At 44.9% G+C, this 25989-nt stretch overlaps 1 protein-coding gene across 2 annotated transcripts in view; it reads right to left on the minus strand.

Annotated features, from left to right (window-relative positions):
- The window catches only part of ptk7b (protein tyrosine kinase 7b), a 362591-nt gene that overhangs the window by 212109 nt on the left and 124493 nt on the right, over positions 1-25989 (minus strand). For both annotated transcript variants that reach the window (XM_078212160.1, XM_078212161.1), the window contains exons 2-3: positions 25077-25370; positions 10955-11057 (exon numbers count right to left, since the gene is read on the minus strand). In XM_078212160.1, coding sequence (XP_078068286.1) covers positions 10955-11057; positions 25077-25370 — 397 coding nt within the window. The remainder of the gene's footprint in view (positions 1-10954; positions 11058-25076; positions 25371-25989) is intronic.

The raw sequence follows: 25989 nt of genomic DNA on the forward strand, positions 1-25989 counted from the left end.
GCTTGTTCAAACCATGTTTAAATGTTTCTTTGACTGTCCTTGAACCTTCCCGCCACACTTGCCATCCTCTCTCGCCGCACCAGTGTGGCGCTCCACACCCTTTGGGAACCACTGCTTTAGAAAGTGTCAGAACCAACCATATGTCAAATAGTTCACCCTTAACCTGCCTGAGTTGGCCAACTATCCTCCTATCTTCAATCTCCTTTCCCTTCCCACAGTAACTGGGGTATATTAGTCAAAGGATTGCAAAGTACATTGTCTTTTTTTTTATTAGTTTTGATCTCACCACATAATTGACCAGTTTATTCTCCTTGGCAACCTCTGTAATTTACCTTCATTGCACAAAACTCACGTATCTTTCTTGTCTATGTAAAAGCAGATTTTGCACCTGTTGTAATGGCTTCTCATCCCACATCAAATGTTCATGTGGGATCTGCTTAAGGTCTATCCAATATTCTTTTTTACTAATGATCTGTATTATGTATTTTCATTTTATCACCCAGGTTATGGAATCAGTTTCCATAGGCATGAAACATAAATAGGGTAATATTGGTAGGGAATTTCAAATTCCCCAATGAAAAGCTGAGAGGGGGCGGAATTCTTAAGGTGCACCCAGGAGAGCTTTTTGAGCCAGCATATTAAAAGTCCAACAAGAGAGGGGGTGGTACTGGACGTGTTTTAGGCCATGCACGTGGGGAGCATTTTGGCAATAGTGGCCATAACTCAGTAAGATTTAAGATAGTTCTAGAAAAGGACAAAGATGGGCTGGAAATAAACGCTCTGAGTTCGGTGAAGGCTGATTTTAATATTATAAGACAGGAACTGGCTAAGGTGGACTGGGAGCAGTTATATGTATAAAATCCACATCAGACCACTGGGAATCATTCAAAGAGAGAGAGTAAAGGGCCAACATGTTCCCATGTAAGTAAAGGATCGGACCAACAAGTCCAGAGAACCCTGGATGGCAGGGGATGCACAGGATTGTGGGGGGCTCAAAACGAGGAGAGTCAGCATCGCTTTGTCAGGGAGAGATTATGTCTGCCAAATGTGACTGAATTGTTTGAGAATGTGACTAGGTGCATAGATGAGGGCAGTGCAGTTGATGTAGTCTACAAGGACTTTTAAGAAGGTTCCACATGGGAGACTGACCGAAGTGTAAAACTCCATGGGATCAAGGGCAATTTGGATCCAAAATTGGCTTAGTGGCAGGAGGCAGAGGGTGATGGTCGAAATTTGTTTTTGTGGCTGGAAGCCTGTGTCCAGTAGTATACCACAGCGATCAGTGCTGGGTCCCTGGCTGTTTGTAGTGTACATTAATGATCTGGACCTCGAATTAGGAGGTGTGATCAGTCAGTCCACAGACACAAACATTGGTGGTGTGGTAAATAGTGAGGAGGAAAGCCTTAGATTACAGGATGATAGAGACAGTTAGTTGGATGGGAGAACGAGGGCAAATTAAACTTAACCCTAAAAAGTGTAAGGTGATGCATTTTGGGAGGACTAACAAGGCAAGGGAATATACAATGAATAGTAGGACGCAAGAAGTAGAGGACTAGAGGGACTTGGGGTGCATGTCCAAAGATCCCTGAAAGCAGCAGGGCAGGTAGATAAGGTGATTAAGAAGGTAAAGGCAAAATACTGCAGATGCTGGAATCGGAAACAAAAACAGAAAATGCTGGAGAATCTTGCCAGTTATGACAGCATCTGTGGAAAGACAATAGAGCCAATGCTGAGTCTGGAATGACCCTTCATTACAGCTCTGACGAAGGGTCATCGAGACACGAAACGTTGGCTCTACTCTCTCTCCACAGATGCTGTCAGACCTTCTGAGATTTTCCAACATTTTCTGTGATTAAGAAGGTATATGGATACTTGCCTTTATTAGCTGAGGCATAGAAGGGAGGTTAAGATGGAGCTGTATAAAGCACTCGGTATGTCAGAGCTGGAGTACTGTGTGCAGTTCTGGTCATCACTCTACAGAAGGATGTGATTACACTAGAAAGGGTGCCAAGGAGATTTACCAGGATATTGCCTGGGATGTACCTTTTCAGCTATGAAGAGAGGCTGGATAGACTGGGGTTATTTTCCTCAGAGCAGAGAAGGTTGAGGGGAACCTGATCAAAGTGCACAAAATTATGAGGGATATAAATAGGGCAGATAGGAAGGAACTTTTCCCCTAAGTAGAGGGGGCATAGAATTAAGGTGAGGGCAGGAGATTTAGAGTGGATTTGAGGAAAAGCTTTTTCACCCAGAGGATGGTGGGAATCTGGAACTCACTGCCTGAAAGGTGGTAGCAGCGGGAACCTTCACAATATTTAAAAAGCATTTAGATGAGCACATGAAATGCCACAGCATACAAAGCTACAGATCAGGTGCTGGACAATTGGATCAGAATAGATGCTTGATGGCTGGCACAGACACGATGGGCTGAAGGGCCTCTTTTTGAGTTGTAAAACTCATGACTCTCTGATCTAAAATTATCATAGAAATCATAGAAACCCTACAGTGCAGAAAGAGGCCATTTGGCCCATCGGGTCTGCACCGACCACAATCCCACCCAAGCCCTACCCGCATATCTCTACATATTTATCCACTAAGCCCTCTAACCTACGCATCTCAGGACACTAAGGGCAATTTTAGCATGGCCAATCAACCTAACCTGCACATCTTGAATCTCGCGGGATCCAGGGTGAGGTATCTAAATGGATACAAAATTGGCTTCTTGACAGAAGCCAGAGGGAGGTTGTAGAGAGGAGTTTTTCAAACTGGAGGCCTGTGACCAGCAGTGTGCCTCAGGGATCAGTGCTGGGCCAACTGTTATTTGTCATTTTATATTAATGATTTGGATGAGAATGTAGGGGGCATGGTTAGTAAGTTTGCAGATGACATCAAGATTAGTGGCATGGTGGACAGTGAGGAAGGTTATCTTCAATTGCAACGGGATCTTGATCAATTGGGCCAGTGGGCTGACGAATGGCAGGTGGAGTTTAATTTAGACAAATGCGAGGTGATGCATTTTGATAGATTGAACCAGGGCAGGACTTACTCAGTTAATGGTAGGGCGTTGGGGAGAGTTACAGAACAAAGAGATCTAGGGGTACATGTTCATAGCTCCTCGAAAGTGGAGTCACAGGTGGACAGAGTGGTGAAGAAGGCATTTGGCGTGCTTGGCTTCATCAGTCAGAACATTGAATACAGGAGTTGGGACGTCTTGTTGAAGTTGTACAAGACATTGGTAAGGCCATACTTGGAATACTGTGTGCAATTCTGGTCACCCTATTATAGAAAGGATATTATTAAACTAGAAAGAGTGCAGAAAAGATTTACTAGGATCTTTACTAAGATCTACCGGGACTTGATGGATTGAGTTATAAGGAGAGGCTGAATAGACTGGGACTTTTTTCTCTGGAGCGTAGGAGGCTGAGGGGTGACCTTATAGAGTTCTACAAAATAATGAGGGGCACAGACAAGGTAAATAGTCAATAACTTTTCCCAAAGGTAGGGGAGTCTAAATCTAGAGGGCATAGGTTTCAGGTGAGAGGGGAGAGATACAGAAGTGTCCAGATTGGCAATTTTTTTCTCAGAGGGTGGCGAGTGTCTGGAACAAGCTGCCAGAGGTGGTAGTAGAGGCGGGTACAATTTTATCTTTTTAAAAAGCATTTAGATAGCTAAATGGGTGCAATGGGTATCGAGAGATATGGGCGAAATGCAGGCAATTGGGATTAGTTTAGGGTTTTTTTAAAAAAAGGGCGGCATGGACAAGTTGGGCCGAAGGGCCTGTTTCCATGCTGTAAACCTCTATGACTATCTTTGGACTGTGGGAGGAAACCGGAGCACCCAGAGGTGCTTCCTGCCACAATTTCCTGCCACAATCCTCAACACCACAACTATTGTGCTGTTGGATTACTTTTACAACACAATAGCCCAAACAATAATCTGTACACGCCAGTCAACAACACTGAACTCTAGTCACAATGTCCAAATCGAGGGTGCCTTGCAGACCAAGCTGAGCTTCAAACCCCAGCTTATTGATCATCACAATGACCCACTCACATTTTCACATTAACCCTTCACATCCACTATTAAATGCTCCTTCAGCATTTTTCACTTTATGTACGATTTTGCTAATGCTCTCTTGCCAGTCCCTCGTGTTCCATTCCAACTACAATTGAACTCATGAATTGCCTGCACTCACCATATGCAAAACTCACCCAATGTCACCTAATCTAGCTTCTTGCCCCAAATGTTTTGAAATAATAGTCCTCATTTGTAAACTCTTCACCAGCTCAGTACATCATAGGTTTCCAACCTCAGCCATGTGCCTACACAGACTTTCAGACGTTTTTGAATTCATTCACAGTCTGTGAGAATCATTTGCAAGGCCAGCATTTGTTCCACATCCCTGACTGTCCGGAAAGTAGTGGTGGGGAGCTGCCTTCTTGAGCCACGATGTGGAGATGATGGCGTTGGACTGGGGTAAGCACAATAAGAAGTCTCACAACACCAGGTTAAAGTCCAACAGGTTTATTTGGTAGTACAAGCCACTAGCTTTCGGAGCGCTGCTCCTTCATCAGGTGAGTGGGATTTCTCCGGAGCGTTCAACATGTCATTGATGAAGACGAACATCTCGCCAAGGCCAACCCCACACCCCCACTTTTTGCCTTCAAACAACCGCACAACCTCAAACAGACCATTGTCCGCAGCAAACTACCCAGCCTTCAGGAGAACATTGACCACGACACCACACAACCCTGCCACAGCAACCTCTGCAAGACGTGCCGGATCATCGACACGGATGCCATCATCTCAAAGAACAAAGAACAGTACAGCACAGGAAACAGGCCCCTCGGCCCTCCAAGCCTGTGCCGCTCCTTGGTCCAACTAGACCAATCGTTTGTATCCCTCCATTCCCAGGCTGCTCATGTGACTATCCAGGTAAGTCTTAAACGATGACAGCGTGCCTGCCTCCACCACCCTACTTGGCAGCGCATTCCAGGCCCCCCACCACCCTCTGTGTAAAAAACGTCCCTCTGATATCTGAGTTACACTTCGCCCCTCTCAGCTTGAGCCCGTGACCCCTCGTGATCGTCACCTCCGACCTGGGAAAAAGCTTCCCACTGTTCACCTTATCTATACCCTTCATAATCTTGTACACCTCTATTAGATCTCCCCTCATTCTCCGTCTTTCCAAGGAGAACAACCCCAGTCTACCCAATCTCTCCTCATAGCTAAGACCCTCCATACCAGGCAACATCCTGGTAAACCTTCTCTGCACTCTCTCTAACGCCTCCACGTCCTTCTGGTAGTGCGGCGACCAGAACTGGACGCAGTACTCCAAATGTGGCCTAACCAGCGTTCTATACAGCTGCATCATCAGACTCCAGCTTTTATACTCTATACCCCGTCCTATAAAGGCAAGCATACCATATGCCTTCTTCACCACCTTCTCCACCTGTGTTGCCACCTTCAAGGATTTGTGGACTTGCACACCTAGGTCCCTCTGTGTTTCTATACTCCTGATGACTCTGCCATTTATTGTATAACTCCTCCCTACATTATTTCTTCCAAAATGCATCACTTCGCATTTATCCGGATTAAGCTCCATCTGCCACCTCTCCGCCCAATTTTCCAGCCTATTTATATCCTGCTGTATTGCCCAACAATGCTCTTCGCTATCCGCAAGTCCAGCCATCTTCGTGTCATCCGCAAACTTGCTGATTACACCAGTTACACCTTCTTCCAAATCATTTATATATATCACAAATAGCAGAGGTCCCAGTACAGAGCCCTGCGGAACACCACTGGTCACAGACCTCCAGCCGGAAAAAGACCCTTCGACCACTACCCTCTGTCTCCTATGGCCAAGCCAGTTCTCCACTCATCTAGCAACTTCTCCTTGTATCCCATGAGCCTTAACCTTCTTAACCAACCTGCCATGTGGGACTTTGTCAAATGCCTTACTGAAATCTCACGTGAGAACGCCATCCACCAGGTACACGGTACATACTCTTGCAACTCGGCCAACAAGGTCGACCTGATACGCTGCAGGAAAAGATGTCCCGAGACATGGTACACTGGGGAAACCATGCAGATGCTACGACAACAAATGAATGAACACCGCTCAACAATCACCAGGCAAGACTGTTCTCTTCCTGTTAGGGAACACTTCAGCGGTCACGGGCATTCGGCCTCTGATCTTCAGGTAAGCATTCTCCAAGGCGGCCTTCCCGACACGCGACAACGCAGAGTCGCTGAGCAGAGACTGATAGCCAAGTTCCGCACACTTGAGGACGGCCTCAACCGGGATCTTGGGTTCATGTCACACTATCTGTAACCCCCACGACTTGCCTGGGCTTGCAAAATCTCACTAACCATCCTGGCTGGAGACAATACACATCTCTTTAACCTGTGCTTAACCCTCTCTCCACTCACATTGTCTGTACCTTTAAGACTTGATTACCTGTAAAGACTCGCATTCCAACCATTATTTTGTAAATTGAGTTTGTGTCTTTATATGCCCTGTTTGTGAACTGAAATCCCATTCACCTGATGAAGGAGCAGCGCTCCAAAAGCTAGTGGCTTGTGCTACCAAATAAACCTGTTGGATTTTAACCTGGTATTGTGAGACTTCTTCTTGAGCCACTGCAGTCCATATGGTGCAGATACACCCACAGGGAGGGAGTTCCATGATTTTGACCCAATGACAGTGAAGGAACGGCAATATATTTCTAAATTAGGCGAGTGGCTTGGAGAGGAACTTGCAGTTGGTGGTGTTCCCAGGCATCTGCTGCCCATGTCCTTCCAGGTGGTAGAGATTGCAGGTTTGGAAGGTGCCGTCAGGAGCAGGTTGGAAATATGTCACCTGGAATTTCAAGAAGTTAGGGAGTTCCTGAAATATGAATTGCAAATAGGTTCACACACAACTCATAGCAAGAGAGTTTGAATATAGGGATAGGGATGTTTTGCTGCAATTATATAGGGTGTTGGTGAGGCCATACCCGGAGTATTGTGTGCAGTTCTGGTGTCCTTATTCTTTGAAGATGTAACTAGTAGAGTTAACAAGAGGGAGCTAGTTGATGTAGTATATTAGGACTTTCAGAAAGCATTTGACAAAGTCCTGCATAATAGATCATCGTGCAAGATTAAAGCGCATAGGATTGAGGAAGTATATTGAGATAGATAGAAAACTGGTTGGCAAAGAGGAAACAAAGAGTAGGAATTTATGGGTGATTTTCAAATTGGCAGGCAGTAACGAGTGGGGTACCACAGGGATTGATGCTGGGACCCCAGCTATTCACAATATATATTAATGATTTAGATGAGGGAACAAATGTAACATCTCAAAGTTTGCAGATGATATCAAGTTGGGTGGGAGGGTGAACTGTGACGAGGATGCAGAGATCCTTCAGAATCTGAACAGGTTGGGTGAGTGGGCAAATCAATGGCAGATGCAGTATAATTTGGATAAGTGTGAGGTTATTTACTTCGGTAGCAAAAACAAGAAGGCAGATTACTACCTGAATGGTTGTAAGTTGGGACAGGGGAGTGTGAAGTGGGACCTGGGTGTCCTTGTGCACCAGTCACTGAAGGTGAGCATGCTGGTGCAGCAGGTGATAAAGAAGGCAAATGGCCTCCATTGCGAGAGGTTTCGAGTACAGGAGCAGGGATGTGTTGTTGCAATTATACAGGGCCTTGGTGAGGCCACACCTAGAGTACTGTGTGCAGTTTTGGTATTCTTTTCTGAGGAAGGATGTTCTTGCTCTCATGGGAGTGCAGTAAAGGTTTACCAGGCTGATCCCAGGGATGGCAGGATTGGTGTATAAGGAGAGATTGGGAGTTCAGATGAATGAGGGGGGATCTCATAGAGACTTATAAAATTCTAACAGGACTAGACAGGGTAGATGCAAGGAGAATGTTCCCGATGGTGGGGGAGTCCAGAACCAGGGGATCACAGTCTGAGGATTCAGGGTAGACTATTTAGGACGGAGGTGAGGAGACATTTCTTCACCCAAAGAGTGGTGAACCTGTGGAATTCATTACCACAGGAAGTAGTTGATGCCAAAACATTGAATGTATTCAAGAGGCAACTGGATATAGCACTGCCTCTTGAATTCATTCAAGGGGCAAACGAGATCAAAGGTTATGGGGAGAAAACAGGATTAGACTATTGAGTTGGACAATCAGCCATGATCGTAATGAATGGCGGAGCAGGCTCAAAGGGCCAAACGGCCTCCTCCTGCTCCTATCTTCTATGTTTCTATGTTTCTTATCGGAGGAAGGATGACCTTGCTATAGAGAGAGTACAGCGAAGGTTTACCAGGCTGATTCTTGGGATGTCAGGTCTCTCATATGAAGCGAGAAAAAGTCGCTTAGGATTATATTCACTGGAGTTTAGAAGAGTAAAGGATCTTATAGAAACTTATAAAATTCTAACGGGGTTAGACAGGCTAGATTCAGAAAGAATGTTCCCAATGGTGAGTGAGTCCAGAACTAGGGGTCAGAGTTTGAGGATAAGGGGTAAACCTTTTAGAACTGAGATGAGGAGAAATTTCTTCACCCAAAGGGTAGTGAATGTGTAGAATTCACTCCCACAGAAAGTGGTTGAGGCCAAATCATTGTCTAATTTCAAGGAGAAATTAGATATTGCTCTTGGGATTAAAGGGATCAAGGGATATGGGCCGGCTGGAAAGGCCTGCTCCTACTTCTAGTTTCTATGTTTCTATTTCCTGGCAGCAGACCATAAGCAAAACATCCCTATTTTAGCTTTGAACCAGATAACTGCTTTGAGAGATGAACCCCAAAGTTAATTTTAAAGATATTTAGAGACGCAAGTACTGATGAGGTACAGTCAGCGTGTCTTTGTCAGTGGAAAATCATGTCTCACAAATTTGATTGAGTTTTTTGAAGGGGCAACCATGAAGGTAGATGAGGGCAGTGCAGTTGATGTTATCCACATGGACTTTAGCAAGGACTTTGACAAGGTACCGCATGGTAGGTTGTTGCATAAGGTTAAATCTCACGGGATCCAGGATGAGGTATCTAAATGGATACAAAATTGGCTTCTTGACAGAAGCCAGAGGGTAGTTGTAGAGAGTTGTTCTTCAAACTGGAGGCCTGTGACCAGCAGTGTGCCTCAGGGATCGGTGCTGGGTCCACTGTTATTTGTCATTTTATATTAATGAGTTGGATGAGAATATAGGAGGCATGGTTAGTAAGTTTGCAGATGACACCAAGATTGGTGGCATCGTGGACAGTGAAGAAAATTATCTCCAATTGCAACGGGATCTTGATCAATTGGGCCAGTGGGCTGACGAATGGCAGGTGGAGTTTAATTTAGGCAAATGCGAGGTATAGCATTTTGGTAGATTGAACCAGGGCAGGACTTACTCAGTTAATGGTAGGGCTTTGGGAAGAGTTACAGAACAAAGAAATCGAGGGGTACATGCTCATAGCTCCTTGAAAGTGGAGTCACAGGTGGACAGAGTGGTGAAGAAGGCATTCGGCATGCTTGGTTTCATCGGTCAGAACATTGAATACAGGAGTTGGAATATCTTGTTGAAGTTGTACAAGACATTGGTAAGGTCACACTTGGAATACTGCGTGCAATGCCGGTCACCCTATTATGGAAAGGATATTATTAAACTAGAAAGAGTGCAGAAAAGATTTACTAGGATGCTACCGGGACTTAATGGATTGAGTTAAGGAGAGGCTGGCTAGACTGGGACTTTTTTCTCTGGAGCGTAGGAGGCTGAGGGGTGATCTTATAGAGGTCTATAAAATAATGAGGGGCACAGATCAGCTAGATAGTCAATATCTTTTCCAAAAGGTAGGGGAGTCTAAAACTAGAGGGCATAGGTTTAAGGTGAGAGGGGAGAGACACAAAAGTGTCCAGAGGGGCAATTTTTTCACACAGAGGGTGGTGAGTGTCTGGAACAAGCTGCCAGAGGTAGTAGCATGGTGTGTACAATTTTGTCTTTTAAAAAGCATTTAGATAGTTACATGGGTACAAAGGGTATAGAGGGATCTCAGCCAAATGCGGGCAATTGGGAATAGCTTAGGGGTTTTTTAAAAAAAAGGGCGGCATGGACAAGTTGGGCCGAAGGGCTTGTTTCCATGGTGTAAACCTCTATGACTATGAGGCCAAAGATGCAATTGAACTAATTTCAGTATTATACTTCATGAAAAGCTGGAAGAATTTAATTTGCATCATACAAATTCAGAAAAAGCGAAAAATCCCACTCACCAACATCAACCACTGTGAAGTTCAGCCACTTCCACTTCCAAAATTACAGAACTTAAAGGTAGCATTTGGCATGAATTTATGAAAACTGTTTAGGCAGACAGGTGGAAGAGGGAAGAAATAATGCTGCAAATAATATAAGCTGATCATAATTTTGAAGAATTGCAGAAAAAGAAAATTCTTCAGCTGATAAGTGATGAGCCTATCAACTAATACTCAGAATTTACTCCAACTCCACATGTTTCATAGAATCATAGAAACCCTACAGTGCAGAAGGAGGCTATTCAGACCATCGAGTCTGCACTGACTCTCCGACAGAGCATCTTACCCAAGCTCACCCTCCTGCCCTATCCCCGTAACCCTACATATTTACGCCACAAATTCGCCAAACCTACACATCTTGGACACTAAGGGACAATTTAACATGGCCAATCAACCTTACATGCACATTTTTGAGCAATGCTGTGAAAATAAATTCTTAATTCAACAACTGGTAGTAAATTAGTAGTTAACAACTGCCAATTTACATTCATTTTTAACTTTAAAGATAATGATTTGTGGTTGCCAAAAGAAGTGACTTGCATAATATAACAGTATAATTGACTTCCAATTGAAAATGCTGCACCTTAATGAATATAGTCCAAACATAAAAGAATGCTGACTGTACCACATGGGAATCAGTGGGATTATTCAATACAGGAAAGGCTTTCTCACCGGGGGTGCCCATCAATATGACAGCGCAATGTGATCGGAGCAGATGTTTGTATTTCAGACATGCTGGGTGGATCTTTCAAAATCACTCCTCCAGTCTCTATCCCTGAAATATAGAAAGAAAAATTGAATGAACACAAGAAAAACAGGATCTTCTCAAAAATAGAGGTCGTTGTACATATTGGTACCAACGACATAGGTAGGAAAAGGGATGAGGTCCTGAAGTGTGAATATAGAGAGTTAGGCAGAAGGCTAAAGTGCAGGACCTCGAAGGTAGTAATTTCTGGACTACTACCGGTGCCACGTGCTAGTGAGAGTAGGAATAGGAAGATTAGTCAGATGAATGCGTGGCTTGAGAGCTGGTGCGCGGGGCAGGGATTTAGATTTTTGGATCATTGGGATCTTCCTACACCTGAACTGGAGGGGGACTAACAGACTTGCGGGGAGATTTGCTAGAGCCACTCAGGAGGGTTTAAACTAGTTTGGCAGGGGGGTGGGATCCAAAGCAGTAGGGAGACAGAAGAGAAGGTTGAGGACAGCACAGAAGTTAAAGAGAGCACATTAAGTAGTAAAGGCAGTGTCAATAATCCTAGTATCAGACAGATCAGGCAAAAGCAAGACAGAGAGCAAGGGAAGTCCAGATTAAACTGCATTTATTTCAATGCAAGAGGCCTGACGGGCAAGGCAGATGAACTCAGGGCATGGATGGGTACGTGGGACTGGGATATTATAGCAATTACTGAAACATGGCTAAGGGAGGGATAGGACTGGCAGCTCAATGTTCCAGGGTACTGATGCGATAGGAAAGATAGAACAGGAGGTAAGAGAGGAGGGGGAGTTGCACTTTTGATTAGGGAAAGCATCACGGCCGTACTGAGAGGGGATATATCCGAGGGTTCGCCCACTGAGTCTATATGGGTAGAACTGAGAAATAAGAAGGGGGAAATCACTTTGATAGGGTTGTACTATAGGCTCCCAAATAGTCGGCGGGAAATTGAGGAGCAAATATGCAAGGAGATTACAGATAGCACCAAGAAAAATAGGGTGGTAATAGTCGGAGATTTTAACTTTCCCAACATTGACTGGGATAGTATTAGAGGGTTGGATGGAGAGATATTTGTTGAGTGTATTCAGGAGGAATTTCTCATTCAGTATGTGGATGGCCCGACTAGAGAGGGGGCAAAACTTGAGCTCCTCTTGGGAAATAAGGAAGGGCAGGTGACAGAAGTGTTAGTGAGGGATCACTTTGGGACCAGTGACCATAATTCTATTAGTTTTAAGATAGCTATGGAGAATGATAGGTCTGGCCCAAAAGTTAATATTTTAAATTGGGGCAAGGCCAATCTTGATGTTATCAGGCAGGAACTTTCAAAAGTTAATTGGGGGAGTATGTGGGAAGGCAAAGGGACGTCTGGTAAGTGGGAGGCTTTCAAAAGTATGTTAACCAGGGTTCAGGGTAAGCACATTCCTCTTAGCGTGAAGGGCAAGACTGGCAGAAGTAGGGAACCCTAGATGACTCGGGATATTGAGGCCCTGGTCAAGAAGAAGGAGGAGGCAGATGACATGCACAGGCAGCTGGGATCAAGTGAATTCCTTGATGAGTATAGGGGGTGTAGGAGTAGAGTTAAGAGAGAAATCAAGAGGGCAAAAAGGGGGCACGAGATTGTTTTGGCAGACAAGGCAAAGGAGAATCCAAAGAGCTTCTACAAATATATAAAGGGCAGGAAAGTAACAAGGGAGAGAGTAGGGCCTCTTAAAGGTCAACAAGGTCATCTATGTGTGGATCCACAAGAGATGGCTGAGATCCTAAATTAATATTTCTCATCAGTATTTACTGTTGAGAAAAGCATGGATGTTAGGGAACTTGGGGAAATAAATAGTGTTATCTTGAGGAGCGTACATATTACAGAGAAAGAGATGTCGGATCAAGGTTGATAAATCCCTAGGACCTGATCAAGTGCATCCCAGGACATTGTGGGAGGCTAGGGAGGAAATGGCGGGTCCCCCAGCAGAGATATTTGAATCATCGATAGTCACGGGTGAGGTGCCTGAAGATTGGAGGGTGGCAAATGTTGTGCCTTTGTTTAAAAAGGGCTGCAGGGAAAAGCCTGGGAACTACAGGACAGTGAGCCTCGTACCTGTGTTGGGTAAGTTGTTGGAAGGTATTTTGAGAGACAGGATCTACAGGCATTTAGAGTCAAGGACTGATTAGGGACAGTCAGCATGGCTTTGTGAGTGGAAAATCATGTCTCACAAATGGTTTTTTGAAGGGGTAATGAAGAAGGTAGATTAGGGCAGTGCAGTTGATGTTGTCTACACGGACTTTAGCAAGGACTTTGACAAGGTACCGCATGGTAGGTTGTTGCATAAGGTTAAATCTCATGGGATCCAGGGTGAGGTAGCTAAATGGATACAAAATTGGCTTGATGACAGGAGTCAGAGGGTGGTTGTAGAAGGTTATTTTTCAAACTGGAGGCCTGTGACCAGTGGTGTGCCTCAGGGATCGATGCTGGGTCCACTGCTATTTGTCATTTATATTAATGATTTGGATGAGAATATAGGAGGCATGGTTAGTAAGTTTGCAGATGACACCAAGATTGGTGGCATAGTGGATAGTGAAGAAAGTTACCTCCGATTGCAACGGGATCTTGATCAATTGGGCCAGTGGGCTGACGAATGGCAGGTGGAGTTTAATTTAGATAAATGCGAGGTGATGCATTTTGGTAGATTGAACCAGGGCAGGACTTACTCAGTTAATGGTAGGGCGTTGGGGTGAGTTACAGAACAAAGAGATCTAGGGGTACAGGTTCATAGGTCCTTGGAAGTGGAGTCACAGGTGGACAGAGTGGTGATGAAGGCAGTCAGCATGCTTGGTTTCATTGGTCAGAACATTGAATGCAGAAGTTGGGACATCTTCTTGAAGGTGTATAAGACATTGGTAAGGCCACACTTGGAATACTGTGTACAGTTCTGGTCACCCTATTATGGAAAGGATATCATTAAACTAGAAAGAGTGCAGAAAAGATTTACTAGGATGATACCAGGACTTGATGGTTTGGGTTATAAGGAGAGGCTGGATAGACTGGGACTTATTTTCCCTGGAGCGTAGGAGGCTGAGGGGTGATCTTATAGAGGTCTATAAAATAATGAGGGGCACAGATCAGCTAGATAGTCAATATCTTTTCCCAAAGATAGGGGAGTCTAAAACTAGAGGGCATAGGTTTAAGGTGAGAGGGGAGAGATACAAAAGTGTCCAGAGGGGCAATTGTTTCACTGGAACAAGTGTCTGGAACAAGCTGCCAGAGATAGTAGTAGAGGCGAGTAGAATTTTGTCTTTTAAAAAGCATTTAGACAGTTGCATGGGTAAGATGGGTATAGCGGAATATGGACCAAATGCTGGCAATTAGGATTAGCTTTGGGGTTTAAAAAGAAAGGGCAGCATGGACAAGTTGGGCCGAAGGGCCTGTTTCCATGCTGTAAGCCTCTATGACTCCTCCCTCTGCGACTGGATTCTAGACTTCCTAATCCACAGACTGCAGTCAGTAAGGATAGGCAATGACACCTCCTCCATGATTATCCTCAACACCAGTGTCCCGCAAGGCTGTGTCCTCAGCCCCTTACTATATTCCTTATACACTTATGACTGTGTGGCTAAATTCCGCTCCAAATTCATTTTCAAGTTTTGCTGATGACATCACCATAGTGGGTCGGATCGCAAACAATGTCAAGAAAGAATACAGGAAAGAGATAGAGAATCTGGTGAAATGGCGCGACAACAATAATCTCCCCCTCAACGTCAGTAAAACGAACAAGATAGTCATTGACTTCAGGAAGCATAGTTGAGGACATGCCCCTGTCTACATCAACGGTGACGAAGTGGCAATGGTTGAGAGATTCAAGTTTCTAGGTGTCCAAATCACCAACATCCTGTCCTGGTCACTCCAGGCTGATGCTATAGTTAAGAAAGCCCACAACGCCTCTACTTTCTCAGGAGGCGAAGGAAATTCAGCACATCCACTATGACTCTCACCAATCTTTACAGATATACCATAGAAAGCATCCTTTCCCGATGTATCACAGCTTGGTATGGCTCCTGCTCTGACCAAGACCACAAAACACTACAAAAGGTTGTGAACATGGCCCAGTCCATCACGCAAACCAGCCTCCCATCCATTGACTTTGTCGACACTTCCCGCTGCCTCGGAAAAGCAGCCAGCATAATCAAGGACCTCACACTCCGAACGTACTTTCTTCTACCTTCTTCCGTCGAGAAAAAGGAACAAAAGTCTGTGATCAAGTACCACCGACTCAAGAACAGCTTCTCCCCTGCCGCCATCAGACTTTTGAATGGACCTACCTTGTATTAAGTTGATCTTTCTCTACACTCTAGCTAATACTGTAACACTATATTCTGCACCCTTTCCTTTCCTTCTCCCTTATGTACTCCATGAACGGTATGTTTTGTCTGTATAGCGTGCAAGAAACAATACTTTTCATTGTATACCAATACACGTGACAATAATAAATCAAATCAAAATCAAACTTCTTGAATGTGTTTTTTACCCATCCAGGTGACTGCTTTTAAGTATTCCATCACCCTTCTGACTTGAGATTTGTAGGTGATAGAGCCACTTTAAGGGGATTAATCATCTATTGTTCTTTCAATTCAGGAGCCATACTCTTAGATTGGAAAATTGCACTTGTCAACATGCCAATTTGAGAAAGGTGAGAGAGGTTATCCAGGGGATAATAGACCAGTTAGCCTAATATCTGTAATTGGGATCCTGCATAGCCCACAATTAGGGAGATGATGACTGAAATACTTGAAAGTTTTCAGCTGATCAAAGCGAACCAACATTCATAATGGATAGGCCATGGTTGATGAATTCTTAGAAGGCATGACTGATGGGAACAGGGAAGTGTCTATTGATCTTATTTATATGTACTTCCAAAAGCATTTGATAAAGTTAGGGAAGATGGTGACATATTGGTAATATAACTGGACTAGTAATACAAAGACCCAAGCGAATGCTCTGGGGAAAAGTATTTAATTCCCACTGTGGAAGCTGAATCAATTTAAATTCAATGAATAAACCTGCAAATAAAAGCTAGTCCAATAATGGTGAGCATAAAACTATTGTTAAGTGTCACAAAACCATCTGTCCTTGAGGTAAGGAATTCTGACATCCCTATCTGACTTGGCCTACATGTGGCTCCAGATCCACAGCAATATAGCTGATTCTTAAATGCCCCTGAAATGGCCTAAAAAGCCACTCAGTTGTATCAAACCCTACAGAAAACTCAAAAAGGAATGAATTCTACATCAACTTGGCCAACGGAAACAACAGTGGCACACTCTGCCCTGCATAATATTCCCATTCTTGTGCCAAAATTGGGACAACTGTTCCACAGATGAGCCAAGCAGCAGCCTGACAATCACACTCAAATTCCTTACACTCCCCAGACACCACTATCACCATCCCTGGGTATGTGCTGCCTCACCAGAAGTGGTGACATAGTAATAGGCAGTTGGGAGGCATTTGCCCTGCCTCTGGACTTCATGAAGTCTCATGGCTTCAGCTCAAGTATGAGTAGGGAGTAGGGAAACCTTTTTCTGATTATCATCTATTACAAACATTGGAGCTTTCTCTCCTTGCAGCATTTACATGATGCAGACATAATCTGTGACTTATCATCTCAGCTTAGATGTTGTCCAGGTCCAGCTGTAGTGGGTATGGGGTGATAATTGAGGGAGAGTGATGGATGGAGCTCAACATTGATTTAGTTAGCTAACGGCCGATACTGCTCTTATGAAGGAGAGTAGGCCATTGATGCAAGAGCATTGCTATCGTGATCAAAGGAATTACTGCAATCATGTTTAGCAGCCTTTCCAGCAGCAGCTGAGAGAGGTGGTCACACTGCAGCTCATGGGATGGGAGAAAAGAAGGCAGTCCAAGAGAAACAGGCAAGTAGTGGAGGAGTCCCCTGGGATCCTGCTCTCAAATCGTTTTATCATTTCGGAAGCTGATGAGGGCACTGGTTCCTCCAGGGAGTGCAGTCAGAGCCAAGCTTCTGGCACCACAAGTGGCCTGACTGTACAGGTGGGGAGGAAGGAGGAGGGAAGAGCAATCGTGATTGGGGTTTCACTAGTTAGGGGAACAGACAGATGTTTCTACTTCCACAGACGTGACTCCAGGATGGCGTGTTGCCTCCCTGGTGCCAGGATCAGGGATGTCAAAGAACTCAACATTCTGGGGTACAGAATCTTCAGGCGCAGCAGGGGAGTGTGTAAAAGAGGTGGTGTCGCATTATTAATTAAGGAGTGAGTTACTGCAGTAAGAAGGGATGACATCTTGGGAGAGTCTTCAAATGAGGCTTTGTGGGTAGAGTTTAGGAATAACAAAGGGACAGTCACATGTGTGGATTGTATTATAAACCCCCAAGCAATCAGTGGGCAATAGACGAGCAGACATGTAAAATAATAATAGGATAATTATATTACGGGATTTCAACTTCCCCAACTTCAATTGGGATAGTCAATAGTATGGAGGGCTTTGAGGGAATCTTCAAAGATTTGGGTGAGCTTTTATATATCAATATATAGAATGTCCAACAAGGAGCGCCATAAATTCAATCAACTAAGCTCATTCAACAAATAGGTGGGAAAATAACTCACGCCACTGGGCAAAGAACAAAGAACAAAGAACAATACAGCACAGGAACAGGCCCTTCGGCCCTCCAAGCCCGCGCCGCTCCCCGGTCCAGGATTGAATCCTGAATCCAGGAATCCAGGCACTTAGGTTTTTTTCAGCAAAATTCCATCCTTAATCTTTTGGAACAGGTAGAAATGCAGCACTGCACATTGAATGTACACAACAGTGGAGTACGGTCACGGGTCTGATTAATGATATTTATTTCAGTTACAAGCTGGTTGGGTATCAAGCTTGTAGGCAATGAAATAAAATCTGGTGTGGTCAGGTCATTCCTCACATTGTACAGTGGCCAAGGAGAACTCCCAGACCAAGGAGAAACTACTGTTTTGAGAGTCAAGGAGTCTAAGCAAAAATGCTCTAGTTACGGAGAAAGAGCTCGGATTGAAATCTTCAAAGGCATTGGTGAATGCAGCATAGTTAGCCAATTCAGCAGAAACTATCTCCAGCAGAGTGGGAGGCAGAATGCTAATCGGACCCCTGGGTTATGAAGGAAAAACAAACACAATTATACAAGCTGCAAATCACTACCCAGGAGTCCTTGCACAGTCAAATACTCACAACATTCACTAAACTAGGTTTAAGCATAAATAATGAGGTATAAAAACAGCAAAATGTTATTTCTTAGCTGGAATCAATTAGAAGGGAGGCCAAGTTTCAGACAATAAAAGGCTTCCAGAACATAAACATTACTTGAATACAGAAGTGTCATTTTTGCACAATAACTTTGGCTGTCCACTGTCAGTATCTGAGGCTTTTGCAAATTTTTTGAATGTTTATTGCTTGCTGCGGGGGTAGGATTCAGGAGTTAATCTTAGAAATCTTAGAAACCCTACAGTGCAGAAAGAGGCCATTCAGCCCATCGGGTCTGCACCAACCTCAATCCCACCCAGGCCCTACCCCCATATCCCCACAAATTTACCCACTAATCCCTCTAATCTACGCATCCCAGGACACTAAGGGCAATTTTTAGCTTGGCCAATCAACCTAACCTGCACATCTTTGGACTGTGGGAGGAAACCGGAGCACCCGGAGTAAACCCACGCAGACACGAGGAGAATGTGCAAACTCCACACAGACAGTGACCCAAGCCGGGAATCGAACCCAGGTCGCTGGAGCTGTGAAGCAGCAGTGCTAACCACGGTGCCACCGTGCCGCCCAATACGAAATACTTTCCTAGATGAAAGATAGGGAAGGGGAGACAAGGTGAAAGTAAATGTAAATTAACATGTTCTGCTCAATCATTTTGACCAATTTTTTCATTATAGTGAGTATTTAGCGTAAGCATAAAGACTCATTGTAGGGGATTGATTTAGAATAGAATTGAGATGGAGTGCATTAATTGTTAATTACTGCTGATGCGTTTTTTTTTAAATTCAGTCATGGAACTTGGGCATCGCTGGCTGGCCAGCATTTATTGCGCATCTCTAGTTACCCGAAGGCAGTTGGCAGTCAACCACATTGCTGTGGCTCTGGAGTCACATGTCGGCCAGACCAGGTAAGGACGGCAGATTTCCTTCCCTAAATGACATTAGTGAACCAGATGGGTTTTTCTGAATATTAACAACAGTTTCTTGGTCATCAGTAGATTCTTAATTCCAGATTTATTTCATTGAATTCAAATTCCACCATCTGCTGTGGCGGGATTCAAACCCCGGGTCCCCAGAACATTCGCTGAGTTTCTGGATTAATTGTCTAGCGATACCACGGGACCACTTTCAGAAACTTGAACTTTCAGAAACACAGCTTGAGTGAAGTTATAGTACATGGAATAAAAGGGACTTTCGCAATGTGGATACAAAATAGGAAGCAGAGAGTAACGGTCAATAGATATTTTTCAGGCTGAAGGAAGGTTTGTAGTGGTGTTCCCCAGGGATTGGTATTGGGACCCTTGCCTTTCCTGAGATATCTTAATGATCTGGGCCTTGATGTGCAGGGAACAATTTCAAAGTTTCCAGATGGCATGAAACTTCGAAGTATTGTAAACTGTGAAGACTACAGTGTAGAACTTCAAAAGGACGTAGACAAGTTGGTGGAATGGGCAGGAAGGCGGCAGATGGTGTTCAATTTGTGACTTGATGCATATTGGTAGGAAGTAGATAGAGAGACAATAGAAAATATGGGGTAAAATTCTAAAAGGGGTGCAAGAGCAGAGGGTCCTGGGTGCATTTGTGCATTGATCATTAAAGATGACAGGACAAGTGGAGAGAGTAGTTAATAAAGCATATGATGTTCTGGGCTTTATTAATAGGAGCATAGAGTATAAGAGCAAGGAGGTTATACTGAACTTATACAAGACACTAGTTAGACCTCAGCTGGAATATTCTGGACAGTTCTTAGGAAGGATGTGAACGCAATGGAGTGCACAAGAGGTTTACAAGAATGGTTCCAGGATTGAGAAACTTCAGTTATGAGGATAGACTGGAGAGTCTGGGACTGTTCTCCTTGGAGAGAATAAGGCTAAGAGGAGATTTGATAGAAATGTTCAAAATCATGAGGGGTCTGGACAGAATAGATAGGGAGAAAATGTTCCTGCTCATAAAAGGATCAAAAACAAGAAGCACAGATTTAAGGTAATTTGCAAAAGAAGCAAAAGTGATGTGATGAAAATCATTTTCACACAGCGAGTGGTTCAGGTGTGGAATGCACTGCCTGGAAGTGTGGCGGAGATAGGTTCAACTGAGGCTTTCAAGAGGGCATTGGATGATTACGTGAATAGAAACAATGTGCAGGGGTACAGAGAGTAGGAAGGGGAATTGCATTAATTTATGATGCGCGTTTGAAGAGCTGGTGCAGACATGATGGGCCAAATGGCCTCCTTCTGCGATGTAGCAATTCTGTGATTCTGTGAAATACTGGATTCAAAGAGGATAGATAGGGGTGTTGTGGGAAGGGTGTTTGAATTTCTTTTTGTAGCGTGGGAGGTTTAAAAAGCAAGCTACACTATACAGCGGCGTTAGCGGGCAGCGGAGTGAGAAGGGCGCAGAGTGAGAGCTGAAAGGGCTTTGGTTCTAAGGGCTTAGGCGGAAAGGGCGAGGCGGGGTAAGTTTAATTCTTAAGTACGTTTCTCTGTGTTCCTTGAAATAAAAACGGAAACTATGAGTGTGAGGCCAGTCTGTTGTTCCCAATGTACGATGTGGGAGGTCCTGGAGGCTCCTGGCCTCCTGGATGTCCATATCTGTGATGGGTGTGTCGAGCTGCAGTTCCTAAGGGACCAAGTTAGAGAACTGGAACTGCAGCTCGAGGATCTTCGTCTGGTTAGGGAAAATGAGGAGGCGATAGACAGGAGCTATGAGCAGGTGGTCACACCAGGCAGACAAGTGGGTAACGTCCAGGAAGGGTAAAGCTCGGGTGATAGAGAACATCCCGGTGGATGTGCCCCTTCACAACAAGTACTCCTGTCTGAGTACTGCTGGGGGGGACAGCCCACCTGGGGGAAGCAGCAGTGGCCGTGTCTCTGGAGCAGAGTCCGGCCCTGTAACTCAGAGGGCTAAGGAAAGGAGGAGGAAGGCAGTATTAATCAGGGACTCAACAGTAAGCGGGTCGGACAAGCATTTTTGCGGAGGCAGACGGGAGTCTCGGATGGTGGTCTGCCTCCCTGGTGCCCGGATCCAGGATGTCTCTGGTCGTGTCCCAGAAATCCTGAGGGGGGAGGGAGAGGAGCCAGAGGTCGTGGTACATATTGGTACCACTGACATAGGGAGGAAGAGGGAAGGGGTCATGAAAAGTGAATATAGGGAGTTAGGTAGACAGTTGAGAAGGAGGAACACAAAGGTAGTAATCTCGGGATTGCTGCCTGTGCCACAGGAAAGTGAGAGTAGGAATGGAGTGAGGTGGAGGATGAATGCGTGGCTGAGGGATTGGAGCGGGGGGCAGGGATTCAGGTTCCTGGATCATTGGGACCTCTTTAGGGGCAGGTGTGACTTGTACAAAAAAGACAGGTGGCACTTGAATCCCAGGGGGACCAATATCCTGGCAGGAAGGTTGGCTAATGCTACTGGGGAGACTTTAAACTAGAAAGGTTGGGGGGAGGGAATCAAGATGAGGTGACTGAGAGCGAGGAGGGTCGCCCGCAAATAGAGAAGAATTGTAGACAGGATAAGAGGGAGATTAGATGGGTGATGGAGAAGGGGAGAGCTCAGACCAAAGGTTTGAGATGTGTCTATTTTAACGGCAGGAATGTAGTGAATAAAGTGGATGAGCTTAGAGTGTGGATCGATGCTTGGAAGTGTGATGTGGTGGCCATTACGGAGACTTGGGGACAGGGACAGGACTGGATACTTCAGGTGCCGGGCTTCAGATGTTTCAGAAAGGACAGAGAGGGAGGCAAAAGAGGGGGGGAGTGGCACTGCTGATCAGGGATAGTGTCACAGCTGTAGAGAAAGTGGACGCCGTGGAGGGATTGTCTACGGAGTCTCTGTGGGTGGAAGTTCGGAGCGGGAAGGGGTAGATAACTTTGTTCGGTGTTTTCTATAGGCCGCCCAACAGTAACAGGGATGTTGAGGAGCAGATAGGGAAACAGATCCTGGAGAGATGTAGGAATAACAGGGTTGTTGTGATGGGAGACTTTAATTTCCCAAACATCGATTGGAATATCCCAAGGGTAAGGGGGTTGGATGGGGACGAGTTTGTTAGGTGTGTTCAGGAAGGTTTCCTGACACAGCATGTGGATAAGCCTACAAGAGGAGAGGCTGTACTCGATCTAGTACTGACTAATGAGCCTGGACAGGTGTCGGATCTCTCAGTGGGGGAGCATCTTGGGGATAGTGATCATAACTCTATCTCCTTTACGCTAGCATTGGAAAGTGATAGGATCAGGCAAGCTCGGAAAGTGTTTATCTGGAGTAAGGGGAAATATGAAGCCATCAGGCGGGAGATTAGAGGCGTTGATTGGAAGGAGGTGTTCTCGAGGAAAAGTACCGAAGTAAGGTGGCAGACTTTCAAGGAATGTTTGTCTAGAGTTCTGAATGACAACGTTCCGATGAGACAGGGAGGTTTTGGTAGGTTACGGGAACCGTGGTGCACGAAAGCTGTGCTGAACCTAGTCAAAAAGAAAAGGAAAGCGTACAAAAGGTTCAGAGAGCTAGGCGATGATAGGGATCTAGATGAGTATACGGTTTGTAGGAAGGGACTTAAGAAGGAAATTAGGAGAGCCAGAAGGGGTCACGAGAAGGACTTGGCAGGTAGGATTAAGGAGAACCCTAAGACGTTCTATAAATATGTAAAGAGTAAAAGGATGAGATGTGAAGGTATAGGACCTATAAAATGTGAAGGTGAGAAAGTCTGGACAGAACTGGAAGAAATAGCAGAGGTGCTTAACAAATACTTTACCTCGGTATTCACGGTGGAAAAAGACCTGGGTGGTTGTACTACAGGATTGCGGCGGACTGAAAAGATTGAGTCTGTGGACATTAAGAAAGAGGATGTGTTGGAAATTTTGAATAGCATCAGGATAGATAAGTCGCCGGGACCGGATGGGATGTACCCCAGGTTACTGTGGGAGGCGAGGGAAGAGATTGCAGAGCCTCTGGCGATGATCTTTGTGTCGTCGATGGAGACGGGAGAGGTTCCAGAGGATTGGAGGATTACAGATGTGGTTCCTATATTCAAGAAAGGGAATAGGGATAGCCCAGGAAATTACCGACCGGTGAGTCTAACCTCAGTGGTTGGTAAGTTGATGGAGAAGATCCTGAGGGCCAGGATTTATGAACATTTAGAGAAGTTTAGTATGCTCAAAAGTAGTCAGCACGGCTTTGTCAAAGGCAAATCGTGCCTTATGAGCCTGGTGGAGTTCTTTGAAAATGTGACTAAACACATTGACGAAGGAAAAGCGGTAGATGTGGTTTACATGGACTTCAGCAAGGCGTTCGATAAGGTCCCCCATGCAAGACTTCTCGAGAAAGTGAGAGGGCATGGGATCCAAGGGGCTGTTGCCTTGTGGATCCAGAACTGGCTTGCCTGCAGAAGGCAGAGAGTGGTTGTAGATGGGTCTTTTTCTGAATGGAGGTTGGTCACCAGTGGAGTGCCCCAGGGATCTATTCTGGGACCCTTGCTGTTTGTCATCTTCATAAGTGACCTGGATGAGGAAGGTGGAGGGATGGGTTGGCAAGTTTGCCGACGACACGAAGGTTGGTGGTGTTGTGGAAAGTTTGGAGGGATGTCAGAAGCTACAGAGTGACATAGATAGGATGCAAGACTGGGCGGGGAAGTGGCAGATGGACTTCAACCCGGATAAATGTGTGGTGGTCCATTTTGGCAGGTCAAATGGGATGAAGGAGTATAATATCAGGGGTAAAACTCTTAGCAGTGTAGAGGATCAGAAGGACCTTGGGGTCCGGGTCCATAGGACTCTTAAATCGGCCTCGCAGGTGGAGGAGGTGATTAAGAAGGCGTATGGTGTGCTGGTCTTCATCAATCGAGGGATTGAGTTTAGGAGTCGGGGGATAATGATGCTGCTTTATAAGACCCTTGTCAGACCCCACCTGGAGTACTGTGCTCAGTTCTGGTCGCCTCATTACAGAAAGGATGTGGAAGCCATAGAAAGGGGGCAGAGGAGATTTACAAGGATGTTGCCTGGATTGGGTGGCATGCCTTATGAGGATAGGTTGAGGGAGCTCGGTCTTTTCTCCTTGGAGAGACGAAGGCTGAGAGGAGACCTAATAGAGGTTTACAAGATGTTGAGAGGTATAGATCGGGTGGATTCTCGGAGGCTTTTTCCCAGGGCTGAAATGGCTGCTACGAGAGGACACAGGTTTAAGGTGCTGAGGAGTAGGTACAGAGGAGATGTCAGGGCTAAGTTTTTCACTCAGAGGGTGGTGGGCAAGTGGAATCGGCTGCCGTCAGTGGTGGTGGAGGCAAACTCGATAGGGTCTTTAAAGAGACTTCTGGATAAGTACATGGGACTTAATAGGATTGAGGGTTTAGGTAAGTCTATTTATAAGCCTAGGTAGGTAGGGACACGACTGGCGCAACGTGTGGGCCGAAAGGCCTGTTTGTGCTGTAGTTTTTCTATGTTCTATAACATTGCTTTCTGCCTGTCTCAGTTAAAGTTAGCAGCACCCAATTAAATGAAATATGGGCATCAGCAATCTGTGGAAGCAGCTACTGTGTATGGAATTGGCCCAGTATCTTTCCATAACAATAATGAATATCGCACATATTAAGAATAAAAAGTGCAGAGTATTCTCTATTTCTCCAAGTTCACAAACACCTTTTCTATTTTGACTTTTCATTTTCCATGTCCTATTTCTTTCAGAATTTTCTCTGGAACAATTGCTAACTCTTCCCACAGATGATTTCTAAATGCTAGTCTTCTGAAAATGTTTCTCAGATCCTCAAAATAAAATTACTTGAACTTTACTAAACTTTTTACAGTAATGTGGAAGCTGCCCTATCCAGAAAGCACTAATACTCACATTTAATATTGAAGGATGCTGTTGCTGTTCTCGCTTCCTCTCCAGTGACTGAATTCCGAGCTATGCATTGGAAGTCTCCACTGTCCTTCCTCCGATCGACTGCTGTAAATTGCAGGTTGCTGCCTTCAACAAAGCGTCTCTCCGAAGTCGTCACAGGATTCCCATTTAGCAGCCACTCAAACACAATGTTCATTGGAATCTCAACCTCACAGCGGAGAATTGCACTGCGCCCATGCAAAGCATCTTGGGAATAGGGCTCTTTGGTGAAGAGAATTATCGCCCGCACACAGCATACTAGAGAAAAAAAAAGTTTGGTTTCTTATTGCAAACTTTGGTTTCTTATTGCAAATCCCTGTGATGGATGGCTAACAAGGATCTGAATGTCAGAATGATGCACACTTTTCTTTCACCTCTGCAACTTGCTTCTGATATTATTGCAGTATGGCAGAACAAGTTCCACTGTGAACTATGGAGTTCCAAAGTACTGTGATGCATTTAGTCAATTATAAACATGAACTGCGACTGCTTAGTGGTACTGTATCCAAGGAGATATACTCAGCATTCAATCAAGGAGTAAGAAAGAAAACAGGGAACTACAGACCAATTAGCCTAACATCGGTTGTCAGAGAAATGTTGGAGTCTGTTAAAGCAGTCTTAATAATGCACTTGGATCATAGTATTATCTTACAAAGACAACATGGCTTTATGAACGGGAAATCATGTTTAACAAATTGAGTTTTTTGAGGATGTAACCAGTAACGAGGTAAAGGTGAACCAGTAGATGTAGCATACCTGGACTACCAAAATGCATTCGATAAATGATACACAAAAGGTTAATTGACAAGATAAACATAGAAACATCGGAACTAGAAGCAGGAGTAGGCCATTTGGTCCTTCAAGCCTGCTCCACCAT

This window comes from Mustelus asterias, chromosome 5 (genome assembly GCF_964213995.1).
Source record: "Mustelus asterias chromosome 5, sMusAst1.hap1.1, whole genome shotgun sequence".
In the NCBI taxonomy this organism is placed as follows: domain Eukaryota; kingdom Metazoa; phylum Chordata; class Chondrichthyes; order Carcharhiniformes; family Triakidae; genus Mustelus; species Mustelus asterias.